General features: G+C 54.2%; 1 protein-coding gene across 2 annotated transcripts; it reads left to right on the top strand.

Moving 5' to 3' along the window:
• The first annotated feature begins 1,673 nt into the window (after positions 1–1,673).
• TMEM39B (transmembrane protein 39B) lies at positions 1,674–10,223 on the top strand. Of its 2 annotated transcripts, XM_083879624.1 has the most exons (9): positions 1,674–1,717; positions 3,522–3,709; positions 5,830–6,049; positions 6,282–6,365; positions 7,019–7,173; positions 7,854–8,190; positions 8,975–9,162; positions 9,578–9,698; positions 9,897–10,223. In XM_083879624.1, exons 2-9 carry the CDS (start codon positions 3,582–3,584, stop codon positions 10,131–10,133), a joined length of 1,470 nt encoding a protein of 489 aa, XP_083735750.1. In that variant the 5' UTR covers positions 1,674–1,717; positions 3,522–3,581; the 3' UTR covers positions 10,134–10,223. The 2 variants fall into 2 exon arrangements, with proteins under 2 accessions (XP_083735750.1, XP_083735749.1); XM_083879623.1 differs by lacking the exon at positions 1,674–1,717 and having other exon boundaries at positions 1,988–3,709.
• Positions 10,224–13,209: the final 2,986 nt, after the last annotated feature.

Below are 13,209 nucleotides of genomic sequence, written 5' to 3'. Positions count from 1 at the left end.
TCATGGATTCAGAGAATGCTTTGGGGTGGGAGGGACCTTAAAGCTCCAGGGCCACTATCCCAGCTAGCTCCAACACTCCAGGAACACTCCATGGATGGGAATTTCACAGCTTTTCTGGGATTTTTTTTTTATCTCTCAGCCTCACTGAAAGCACAGTGGTTTGATCTTTTTACCTCAATGCATCCCTCCAGAATTCCAGCTTGGAGAGCACAACTGGATTCCCTGTCCAGATGCTTCTTTTTTTCCACAGAACAAATCTGAAATTCGGAGCATCTGCCATGAGCAGAGCCCAAGAAAAACAGCTGGAATGTGCATTTTTTCCTTCCTTAACCCCTTCCTGCTGCTCTCCCAAAGGAAAATTGTCATCAGGGTGATTCCAGCAGCCTGGAGAGACCCTGGAGTGGCCCCAGAGCAGGAGGAGGAGGAGGGAGCAGCTGGGAGAGGCAGAGCAGAGCAGGGAATGCTCCATCTGCAGCTTTTGGGCAGGAAAACAGAGCTCAGGGAATTTTTCCTCGAGGGATCAACCTCCTAACACCTCAGCTGGTGAGGGGGAGGAATTCCTGCAGCTCAGGCAGTGTCCACGGGGGCTCCCATTTGGGCTGGAGATGTTATTCCTTCATTTTCCTCCTGGGGAAAGTCCCTGGTGTGAGCAGAGCTGTGCTGCTCAGCTCAACCTTCCATATGTTTTCCTGGGAAATGTTTTTTCCACGCTCCTTTTGCCAAGAAGGATAAATCTCCCAGGGGCTGATTGCACAGGATCAGTTCAAACACTCTTGGGAAATGGGAATCTGCCAGGGTTTTTTGGGAAATGAGAATCTGCCAGGTTTTTTGGGAGCGTTGGAGAACACCAGAACCTCTCTTGGATCCCGGGGACTCCCTTGGATCTCCAGCTGCCTGTTGGAAAGCTGAAATATAAACTGCCTCCTGATGGAGGTGTTCATTTCACTGGTGAATTTAGACTTAGACATGACTAAAAAAAGGTTCACCCATCACATTCCAGATATATTTCTTACCCTGGGTGTGTTTTTAGGGATGTCCTGGTACCTTTAAAGGATTTTCTTAAACACCAGGTGTCTGGCCACTCCCGATTTTTGATGGTTTTACACAGTCCCAGAATCAATTGTAGTTGGAAAAGCCCTCCAAGATCTGTGATCCCCATCCTCACCAGTCATTCCTTGCACACCTCCAGGGACGGCCACTCCAATCCTCTCTGGGCAGCCACAAAAAGACCAGAAAAGAAACAATGTTTGGCTCTGTGCAAGTCCATTCATTATTCCAGGGCCGCTTTTTCCTCCAGCCCATGCAGCGCTAGCTCTCAGCTTTGTGTAACCATCTGTGCTGAAGCATCAACCCCCACAAAATCTCAAATAATCCGGGGGGGGGGGGGGGGTGTGGAAAACACAACAAAACCGAGGGCGCTCCGTGGAGACACTGAAACCCCTCCAGGTGAATCAGAGCCGCGAAACACCGCGCAGAGGAGCCCGGAGTCAGCGAATACTCATTCCCTGCACTCACGGAACGCTGGCGGCTGTGATTCCTCCCGTTCCCGGGAGGTGACACCAGGAGATCCCGCTGGGCGTGGTCAGAGTGGGCGTGGCTACGAGGAGGGGCGTGGTTTCCTCGTTCGCGCCCCGCGGCAGCTTGTCCCGCGCCGGCCACCGTCGCGCCCCGCCCGCCATATTGTGCTGGGCGCAGGGGAAGCGGCGGCCAGCGATGGGTGAGGGGAGCCGGGCCCGGGGGTAGCGCGGCCGGGAGGGAACGGGCGGAACGGGCAGGGGGGAACCCGCCCGCAGCCAGAGGGGAGCGGCCCGGGCGGCGGGCGGAGCGCGGGAGAGCCCCGCGGTTCGCCCCGCCCCGGTGAGGGGGGCGGCTCCCGCGCTGCGGCCTCGCCCGGAGCCCCCGAACCCCTCAGAGCCCCTCGGAGCGCCGTGGCGTCGGAGACTGCTCAGAGACTACTGGGAGCCTTCCATGGTGATTTTGTGGGGGTTCTGAGTACCCCGGTCGGGTTTTCAAAGCCCCCGAGGGTCCCGCTGCAACTCTGGCGGGACCCCCCGGGCCCTCAGAGCGCCCAGGGCCCTCTCGGCTTTTGTGCAGCCCCAAATTTCCCTCTCGGCTTTTGTGCAGCCCCACTTTGTGTCCCCAGATTTCCCTCTCGGCTTTTGTGCAGCCCCACTTTGTGTCCCCAGATTTCCCTCTCGGCTTTTGTGCAGCCCCACTTTGTGTCCCCAGATTTCCCTCTCGGCTTTTGTGCAGCCCTACTTTGTGTCCCCAGATTTCCCTCTCGGCTTTTGTGCAGCCCCAAATTTCCCTCTCGGCTTTTGTGCAGCCCCACTTTGTGTCCCCAGATTTCCCTCTCGGCTTTTGTGCAGCCCCACTTTGTGTCCCCAGATTTCTCTCTCAGCTTTTGTGCAGCCCCATTTGTGCCCCAAATTTCTCTCTCACAGCTCTCCCAGAGCTCCTGTGGCGCCCAGTGTTCTCCTGCAGCCCCAACTTGTGCTCCCACATTTCCCTTTTACAGCCCCAGCTGCTCCCCCAGAGCCCCTTTGACCCCAAATTTTACCCCAAATTTTCTCTTTGCGGCTCCCACTGTGCCCCCACATTTCCAATTTCCGTCCTGGAGCCTTTGTGGCTCTTTCCCGCACCTCTCCGGACCCCAAATTCCCCCCAGGCTGTGCCCTCAGAGCTTCCACTGCTCCTTCAGAGTCTCCTTGGAACTCCCAGAGCTCCAGCAGCTCCCAAAAACAGCAACTCCCTCAAGATCCAGCTCCAAGATGAGGTTTTTGGAGAACTCCTGAGCTCAGCATCAGCCTTAAAACTCCTTTTGAGATCCTTTTCTAAACCTTCAGCACATCTTTTGTTGCACCAGATGCAAATTCCAAAGCGGTGCAAGCTGGAAAAGGAATGTGCAGTCATTGATCTGCCCCGAGTTCCCTCACAGCTCAGATTTCACTCGGAAATAGGGGGGGTTTGTCACTTGTGTGGGTTCTCCTGAGGTTAACAGAATCCAGAGGAAGCTTGAAGAAACCTCGGGATGGGTTTTTCTGTGTGGCAAACAAGTTTTTATGTGTGGAAAAGCTGAATTCGGGCTGACGCAGTTGAACTTAGTGCCTTAAAAACATAAAAAACAACAAATACCCTAAAAAATGTCTTGGTTTTTTCCCCCCCATCTCAAAAAGCCAAAAAATAAAACAATCATTTTAAAAATTTAAACAGCTTCCATTCCAACACAAAATGATACCTAACTTTTGAATTTTCAGGGCTGGTTATTGAGCATGTCCTGAGCTGGGAAAACAGGGATGACAGCACAGGGGTGCAGATGGAATTCCTGATAGAATAAAGTGATGAATTCCCAGCACCTCAGCAAGGCTGCAGCTCCCTGGGGTTGCATCCCTGGCCTGGGGAAACATGGGAGACAGGGAAAAAAATCCTGGAGAAATTTGGTGACGGAGAGGCCTGGAATGCTCAATATGAAATGGTCATTAAGAAATGCTAATTAATCCCTGCTCAATGTCTCCGTGCAGTGGTGAGGGCCGAGCCCAGCCCGCAGTGAGCAGCCAGGAATCCTCCCCAAAGCCCCGGGGATGGCCGGGGGACGGCGGGGTCCCAACAGAACCTCCTACTGCCGGAACCCGCTGTGCGAGCCCGGGGCCGCCGGGGCCGCGGGACACTCCTCGGGCTCCTCCGTCACCGGCGTGCGCTCCCGGACCAGGTACGGCCCCGCCCCGGGGGTGGGACAGCCCTGCCGGGCTCGGGGGAGGCCTGGGAGCTCAGCCCAGTCCTTGGTGTTAAAACTCATCCCGTTCCTTGATCCTAAAGCTCATCCCTTTCCTCGACCTTAGAACTTGTCCCATTCCCCAGTCTTAAAGCTCATCCTATTCCCCAACTTTAAAGCTCGTCTCATTCCCTGACCTTGGAGCTCATCCCATTCCCTGACCTTAAACCTCATTCCATCCCTGATCTTAAACCTTAGCCCATTCCCTGACTTTAAAGGTCATCCCATTCCCTGATCCTAAAGTTCATCCCATTCCCTGACCTTAAAAATTAGTTTGGCAACGTGGGCATTTCATAAAGACAGCTCAGGCTCCTCAGGTTTCCCCCTCACTCATGGGTTTATTTTAGGTTCTCCCTCTCCTGTTTTAGGTTCTCCATCTCTTGTTTTAGGTTCTCCATCTCCTGTTTTAGGCTCTTCATCTCCTGCTTTAAACCATAGCCTGATCCCCTTGCCTCCCCCTACATCCACAGCCGCGCTCCACCATTGGGATTTCATCTGGGGATTTGCACTTTGTGCTCTGCCCTTCCTTGGAGGCCCACACCCAGATTCCTTTGCCTATTGTTATTTAGGGATTGCAGAGCTCAATCTGGGAGATGTTAATTCCCCTTGATCCAGAGGATCAGTCTGGGATCGTGTGCTCACACAGGAGGAGGCACCTCTGGCTAAACTCGTTTTTCCTCCTCAGGTGAACAGAAGGTGAAGAATGAACAAGGGCTCGTGTGTAAATTGCTCTGCCTTTCATCTCCAAGCACTTTCAGATATGTAAACACCAACCTGAGCTCTGAAAGCTTCCAGTTAATTAAGAGAGCCACTGAGCAGCACAACACAACCCTGGGTTTGAACAACACAGGGGGTTTGATATCAAATGTCCTGGGTCCATTTGTGTGGGCAAATCCCTGCTGAAATCACACAAACCTGCCTGAAATTTGTGATTTGTGCCAGCCACTGATGGCTGGAGTTTCCCAATCAGTCTCAGACCTTTGGGGGTATCAGGATTATTGATAGAGATGGGACCACTTCAGGTTTAAAGAATGTCTGCACAGTAAAGTGGTCAATAATCAGTGGTCACTGGACCACAGGTTACCAGGGGTTTTAGAGGTTTATTAGCCAACAAACTACTGCCACACATACTGTTTTAACTGTCACACCAAGGGCTAATTAAACTGTCTTACATGTCTTACCACAGTATGGGCTTTATAACAACACACAACTCTATATTACTACATTTTAAAACTTCTTTCTTAGTTTTACAACTGCTTCTATATCTAAACTTCAAAACCTTCTACTGTCTAACCTAACATGCTTGTTCTTAAAACATTCTTGCTACAGAAGCTTTTTCTGTCACCAAAGAAAGAACCTGTGGAAAGAACCACACTCATACTGTCCAGTTGTGTGAGCAGAAAGAAGGAAGTTTGTTTTGGGGATTCAACTTACATAGTCTTTGGAATTTGATCAGGGATAGGGGGACAAGGTTAACACCTCTCTGACCCCACTGGACAACCTAGAAGTCCATCAATTTGTCCTTCTCCCTGGAAAGGAATGTATCATTTACAAAATATCACTCTTGGTTTATATTACAATGGCTGAGAAAGCTCCAGTAGAAAATGTGTTGCAGGAGGACACAAAAGAACCACACTCACTAGTTAAGTTGTGAGATGAAAAGGAAAAGGTCTTTATTTTGGGAATCCCAACTTACATAGTTTTTGGGATTTGGTCAAGTACTGAGGGGGTCAAGAGGACCACCTCTCTGACCCCAGTGGTCAAACCAGCAGTCCATCACAGAGAGGAATGCGAAACCAATCTACTTTGTTTATGTTGCAATGCATGAGAACTCTCCAGTCCAAGAATGAAAACAATCAGAAGGCTGAAAATTGGCATCAAAAATGTAAACTCAGAAGGCTGAAAGAATCAGGGTGACACTTTTTTTCCGCAGCCTCAGGTTCATTTCAAACTCAGAGTTTACAGGGACAAGGTGTTGAGAGCTTTGAATTCCCAGATGGAGATGAGCTGTAGGAGATTCCCCTGTTCACCCCTGGCTCTTTGGCTTCCCCTGGCAGGAGTGGCTCAGGGACAGGGCTGTCCAGCCCCCCTCTGGCAGCTCAGACCGTGGTTCCCCTGCGGCACTGCAAGATCCCCGAGCTGCCTGTGGAGAGGAGTGTGCTCTTTGAGCTGCAGCTCTTCTTCTGCCACCTGGTTGCCCTCTTCGTCCACTACATCAACATCTACAAGACTGTGTGGTGGTACCCACCTTCCCACCCTCCTTCTCATACGTCCCTGGTAAGCACCAACAGGCAGCTGGAGCTGCTGGATCACTAAATGTGAAGTTTTAGAGATAATGATGAGTAAAAATTGCAGCTGACCCTTGAGGGTTTGCACCTGTCACTCCTGTTCCCCACATTTTGGGCTCTGGTTGCCTGCTTAGCATTCTCTTGGAAGAGAAGAGAATAATGTGGGACTTTTTTTTCCCTCTGATGATGGAAATGGAATAATTCTGGGTTTGTCCCCACAGAACTTTCACCTCATCGACTTCAACGTGCTGACAGTGACGACCATCGTCCTGGCACGGCGACTCATCGGTGCTGTCGTCAAGGAGGTAAAGTCAGAGCTGTCCTGCCAGGAGATTTGTAAAGCTCTGTGTCCCTTTTGCCATTCCAAACTCCTCCATCCTTCCCTAAAGACCTCTGTGATATTCCCAGGTCAGGATCCCAGTCGTGGTTTCCAATGGGAGGAGCAGAGAACAGGACTGAGCTCCCCAGATCAGCTCCTGCTGACTCTGTGTCCTTCTCTGACTCAGAATTTCTGTCTCAGCTACACTGACTGTGACTGAATCCTAGCGACTGGGATTCCCTCCTCCCTTTTGGCTCTTTGCCTGCTCTCTCCAGCACTCCAGCTTTTCCCAGGGATGCTCACTGTGGAAGCATCCCGTGGTGAACAGTGCCAGGAGAGTGTGCTGGGCACTGATGGCTACCAGACTTTTAACTAGAAACTCCTCTCACTTTGAGAAATGAAGCCCAGATTCCAGAGGTTTTGGAGAGCCCAGATTCCACAGAAATCCTCCCTGTCCTGGTGTCATCACTGGCACTTCCTTCATAGCTGTGATTTTACATAAATCATTTTTTTATATAAATCATTTCTGTAAATTGATTTTACATAAATTCTATATATTCTATATAAAAACACACTGAGTTTTCTCCTGGAAGCAGAGGGAATGCCCAGCTCTGCCCAGCTCCCTCCTGTGCCCCACAGGCTTCCCAAAGTGGCAAAGTCTCCCTGCCACGCTCCATCTTCCTGGTGGTCACTCGCTTTGCCGTCCTCACGGGCACGGGCTGGAGTTTGTGTCGCTCCATCATCCACCTCTTCAGGACCTACTCATTCCTCAACCTCCTCTTCCTGTGCTACCCGTGAGTATCCCTGGGTCAGGGCTGGGAGCCACCCCAAATCCAGGGGGAGGAGGATCCTGCAGTCCTGTGGGGTTCTGAGTTGGAAGTCTCCAAGGTTTGGAGCAGCCTGAGCTTGTGGAAAGTGTCCCTGCCCGTAAACAAAATTTATCCTGCGCTGCTCCCTCCTGCTGTGTCACATTCCCTGGTGGCAGGGCTCATCTGTGACACTGACCCCTATTTCAGCTTCATGTGAGCATTAATTATTACACTCATTATTGCTACTAATGTCTTCTGAAAGGGGTTGTGTGGTTTTCTCGTGGTGCTCACAGAACTCAGGGCTTTGTTCTGCCTTTGTTCCTGGGCTCCTGTGTCAGGTGGAGGGATTCAAACGGCTCCAGTTTTTTTGGGGGGAGTTTCCCTTTGGAATCATGGAGCTCTTTTTAGGAGTTCCCCTTTGGAATCATGAAATCTCAGACTGGTTTGGGTTGTGGGGGGGACACCTTAAAGCTCATCCAGCACTGCCAGTGACACCTTCCACTATCCCAGGCTGCTCCAAGCCGTGAACTCCTCCAGCTCTAAACCCCAGAGGGAGATTTAGGCCAGGGCTGTGATTCCAGTGGGATGGGATGGGGTGGGGTGGGGTGGGGTGGGGTGGGATGGGACGGGATGGGATGCAACCTCTGAGCTCTGTGCTTTTCCAGGTTTGGGATGTACATCCCCTTCCTCCAGCTGAACTGTGACTTTCGCAAGCCTGGACTCTTGGCCCAGGTAGCCAACATTGGCCCCAGGGACACAGGAGAGGTGACAGCCAGGGGCAGGGACTACCTTACAGTGCTCAAGGAGACCTGGAAGCAGCACACAAGGCAGATGTATGGGATGGAGGCCATGCCCAGCCACGCCTGCTGCCTCTCCCCAGACCTGATCCGCAACGAGGTGGAATTCCTGAAGATGGACTTCAACTGGCGCATGAAGGAGGTGCTGGTGAGCTCCATGCTCAGTGCCTACTACGTGGCCTTCGTGCCTGTGTGGTTTGTCAAGGTGAGGCCTGCCTGGGAGGTGACACTGCCTGGGATGAGGAGGCACAAGGAGGGAGGGCAGTCTGTCCTTGTGCTGATGGAATTCTGAATGTCTGGTGGGATATTGAGGAGCCACTGAGGGAGCTGGGGTTGTTCAGCTTGGAGAAAAGGAGACTCAGGAGTGACCATATCACTCTCTACAACTCCCTGAAAGGTGGCGCTTCTCAGGTGGGGTTGGTCTCCTCCAGGCAGCACTGACAGAACGAGAGGACACAGCCTCAAGCAAGGGAAATACAGGTTGGATATCAGGAAAAAGTTTTTTACAGAAAGAGTGATAAAGTACTGGAATGGTATGCCTGGGGAGGTGGTGGAGACACCATCCCTGGATGTGCTTAAAGGAAGATTGGATGTGGCACTCGGGGCCATGGTTTAGTTGAGGTTAAGGTTGGGTTGGACTTGATGATCCTGCAGGTCTCTTCCAGCCCAGTGATTTTGTGATTTGCAATTCTGCGAAATGGATTTCAGGGATGAGGCTGGCCCTGTCCCTTGAGGGGCTGGTGCTCCATCAGCTGAGCGTGGGGAGCATCAGGAGCTGCCTGCCCAATTTGGGTGATGATGGCACAAATATTTTGCAGGAATTCTCCAAATCCCACCCTGTGTGGGCTCTTCCTTTCCAGGCAGGATCACGCAGAGCCCTCCATTCACCTGCCTGCCCGAGTGCTTTGTGCTGTGATACCTGGGGCAGGTGAGGCTGTCCAAACCTGTCCCGCAGCCTCCAAACCGTCACACCTTCCTGTCCCCCGCAGAACACTCAGTACTACGACAAACGCTGGTCCTGTGAGCTCTTCCTGCTGGTGTCCATCAGCACCTCAGTGATCCTCATGCAGTACCTGCTCCCTGCCCGCTACTGTGACCTGCTGCACAAAGCTGCTGCACACCTGGGCTGCTGGCAGAAGGTGGACCCAGCCCTCTGCTCCAACGTGCTGCAGCATCAGTAAGAAATTCTCTCCTGGAGTTCTCTTTTTTGCTGGGTGGGTGCAAAGCTCAGCCTTAAAGTAAACCAGGGAAAAGCGAGAGCGGAGTTGTTGGCACAGACCCTGCAGAGCTGATTTGTTGGCAAGGTGCCCTGCTGCTCCTGGCCCACAGCTACCTGCAGTTTGTCACTGTTGTGGTGACAATTCCAAGCTGGGAGCGGAATTCCTGTACTCCTCACTGCTGCTGGGCAGGCAGCAAAACCCAGAGCCCTATGCAGGTGGGATTTAAGATTAACCCTTGTTGCCTTCAGGTGGGATTTAGGAATCCCTTGGTCCCTGAAGGTGGGATTTAGGGTTTTCCTGTTCCTTGCAGATGGGATTTAGAAATATCTTGGTCCCTGCTGGTGGGATTAAGGGTTTTCCTGTTCCCTGCAGGTGGACTGAGGAGTGCATGTGGCCTCAGGGGGTGCTGGTGAAGCACAGCAAGAACGTCTACAAGGCCGTGGGTCACTACAATGTGGCCGTGCCCTCGGATGTCTCCCACTTCCGATTCCACGTAAGCTCCTCTCTCCTTCCTGGGAGCAGGGAAAACACACCAGGATCGTGGTGCTGGTGGCTGGACAGCTCAGGCTGATGGAGCCCAGAGTGGGGGAGTTGCTGGGGTTCAGACTCTATCCAGGTGCCAGAGGAATTCTCACAGCCCTCACCCCAAGGTTCCACTTCCTGCCTGGTGCCTCACCCTGCTCTCCCACAGTTCTTTTTCAGCAAACCACTGCGGATCCTCAACATCCTGATCCTACTGGAAGGAGCTGTTATCTTCTACCAGCTCTACTCACTGATCTCCTCAGAGAAGTGGCACCAGACCATCTCCCTGGCTCTGATCCTCTTCAGCAATTACTACGCCTTCTTCAAGCTGCTGCGGGACCGGCTGGTGCTGGGCAAAGCTTATTCCTATGCTGCCAGCAGGGACTCAGAGCAGAAGTTAAATTAAAACTATTGCACTGATGCTCTCAGCCTGTTACAGAACAAACAAAACAAAACAAAAACAAAACAAAACAAAAAAAAAAAAAAAAAGAGAAACCCTCAGAGCTTTGTATTTTTGTTACCACTGCTTTTTTGTTGTTGTTGTTGTTTTCATTGTTTTCTTTGATAACTGATGTAATTAAAAGGAAAGAGAGAGAGAAAAAAAAACCATATTTTTTTACTCCCAACAAGTTGGTTTGTGTGTTTCTCGTTTGAATCTTCCTTCACCAAAAGGTTTGCTGCTGTTTGAGTGTGAAAAGGGATTTTTTTTGGTGCTGAGGTTTGACACAGGTGGGGTGGGAAGAGGAAAGGTGAGAGTTATAGCTCCCAGCTGGGTTCCTTTAGGAGGGGCTGAACCCTCATACCGTCATTCTGGGGGTCCCCAGGAGCTCCTGTGCCCCTTCCCGGTGCTGTGTGTAGGGAAAGTTGTTATTTCTCTAAAATGTTTATTTTCAAATTGCTGAGCCCCAACTGCTGCAGCGCCCAGCTGGCATTGCCCTGCTTTGAGGGGGACGTGGGGGCAGTTGAGGGGCTTTGGGGGAATCCCAGCCGCTCCCATTTGCTCCTTTACCCGCGGGTCGGGTGTTACCCCCAAGCTCCTCCTGCCCAACCTGCCCGAGGGGAGGAAGAGGAGGAAGAGGAAGGGTCGCAGCGCATCCCCGAGTGTACCGGCCCGGGAGCAGCGCCCGTGAGGCGGCTTCGGGGGTTCCGGGCTCCCCCTGCCCGCGGGAGGGTCCCGGGGGGACCAAAAGATGTTCCGGGGTGCTAAAGAGGGTCCCGGGAGGGTTCCGGGGTTTCGGGGGGTCCCGGGTTCGGTCTTTGTTCCGGCAGCGCCGCAGAGTCGCCAGGGGGCGCCCGGCGCGCGCGCTCCCGGTCCCGATCCTGATCCCGATCCTGATCCCGATTCTGATCCTGATCCCCGTTCCCACCCCGGACCCGATCCTGATCCCTGTCCCGATTCTGATCCTGATCCTGATCCCCGTTCCCACCCCGGACCCGATCCTGATCCCTGTCCCGATTCTGATCCTGATCCCCGTTCCCATCCTGGTCCTGATCCCGGTCCCGGGGGGTCCCAGTTCCGGTCTCGGTCCCAATCCCGAATTCGATCGCGGTCTCGAGCCTGATCCCAGTTCTCATCCAGGTCCCAGTCCCGATTCCGATCCCGACACTAATCTGGATTCCGTCCTGTCCTGATCCCGATCTCGACTCCGATTCCCATCCCAATCCTGATCCCGATTCCCATCCCGGTCCCAGTGCTGATCCCGGTCCCGCTTCTGACACCTCTCCCGGCTCAGCCCCGACCACGCCGGGGATTTATCGCCACTCCAAGCGGAGATGAAGCACCGCAGCGGGTCCGGGGAACCGAAACCGGGAGTGGGATCAGGATCGGGACCGGGACAGGACCGAGACCTGATGCAGCAGCATCATCCGTGACACCGGGGAGGGGAAAGGGGGCGTCGGTGCCCTCAGAGCCCCGAGGGACGGCGGGGACACGGCGGGACCAAAGGCCACCGGAGCGAAGCCGCCGCCGTTTCCCAGCGCTGCCGTCAGCGGGGCGAAGGGCGAGGAAGAGGAAGGAGCAGCGGGAACAGCGAAGGCTGGCGGAGAGCCAGAGGCGGCCGAGCCCGCGGGATTGTGCCTTCCGTCACCCCCAACCCCACACCGGCACCGGCACCAGAACCGGCACCGGCACCGACACCGGGACCGACACCCCCCATTCCCGAGGACACCGCGGGGCTGCGCTGTGCTTGGAGACCCCGGCAGCTCCTGCGGGTTTGGGGGGCACCGAGCGGCCCCTCAGCCTGTCCCCGTTTCCCATGTGACCCCACCCGGACCGAACCCGGTGTCCGGCTGGGTTTTCCATCCGGGCTGGGCCGGGGAGTGATGCCGGGCCCCGGCCCCCTCCCCAGCACGGCGGGAGGAAACGGCCGTGTCCAGCCTTTCCCGAGGATGAGGATTTCCTTCCTCCCATTGAGCGGGGACCCTGGGGTTAGCACGCAGCCCTGGGGGCACCCGGCCACAGGACGGAGGGTCCTCACTGGGATTTGGTGGGCAGAGACTCCCGAAACAACCCTCCTTTCTTCCCCTCTTCCTGGCCGGGACCCCGAGATTGAAGGAGGTGGATTTTTTGCCCTCGAGAATGAGGGAGATGGATTTTTCTTTTTTTTTTTTTTTCTTTTTTTCTTTTTTTTTTTTTTTTTTTTTTTTTTTTTGGCGGGGGGGTAGTCACAGGATGGAGTCACGCAGCCATTTCCTCCTCTCCTTCCCTTTTTTCCCACCCCCGAGAGCGCTGCCGATATTTCGGGGCCTGCGAAGAAAACGGACACGGGGCATTCTTGTCTTTCCCAGAAACGCCGTTCCCGCAGCTGGGAAGCGCCGTCACCGGGAGCAGCGCCACGTTTCATTTCCCTTCTACCGGGGCTTTCCCAGGGCCCTCGGGGGCAGGGATGATGTCCCGGGGGAGATCCCGGCGGGAATTCCCCTGGGAGCACCGAGGAGGTGGCTCCGACGGGGACTCAGCTGCCTCGGTGACCCCGGGGGCCCCGGGCTGCACCCCGGGGGTCTCGGGCTCCATCTGCCATGCTCCCCACGCCCGCTAATCCCGGGATTAGCAGCCAGATGCCGGGGGCAGGTTTGCCGCAGGTGACGAGGATCCCTCGGGATGGAGGTGATGACATCAAAGTGCGGGAATTGTGGCCAGTCCCACCCCAACCTGCGGTCCCCCAGCTCAAATCTGCCAGGACACATCCCAGGGTGTCCCCAAGCGCAGAACCCCGGGACAGCAGCCACGCTGGGGCAAAATTCCCGGCAGGAATTCTCCCTGAGCCCTCCCTGTGCACACCCAAAAAGCTTCACCCTCCTTCAGTCGGAATCCCCTCCCGCTTCCCAGCGGATGCAGCTGATGGAAAGTGGTTGTTTTCCCCTAAAAGCCCGCCCCAACATACCTGGGAGGCCGCGTCTCCCACCCTTATACCAGTTCCTGGGACCTCCAAGCAAATTCCTGCCTGGTCTCAGCCCAGCTCAGCAGAGATGAGGGATACCTG

This window comes from Zosterops lateralis (assembly GCF_965231275.1).
Source record: "Zosterops lateralis genome assembly, chromosome: 28".
NCBI lineage: Eukaryota > Metazoa > Chordata > Aves > Passeriformes > Zosteropidae > Zosterops > Zosterops lateralis.
This window is presented reverse-complemented; position numbering and strand designations above follow the sequence as displayed.

Coding starts and splice junctions, on each gene's coding strand:
- TMEM39B (XM_083879624.1), top strand. CDS start 3,582: ATGGCCGGGGGACGGCGGGGTCCCAACAGAACCTCCTACTGCCGGAAC. Junction 6,050..6,281: donor CTCCTTCTCATACGTCCCTG/GTAAGCACCAAC, acceptor TTGTCCCCACAG/AACTTTCACCTCATCGACTT. Junction 7,174..7,853: donor CTCCTCTTCCTGTGCTACCC/GTGAGTATCCCT, acceptor GTGCTTTTCCAG/GTTTGGGATGTACATCCCCT.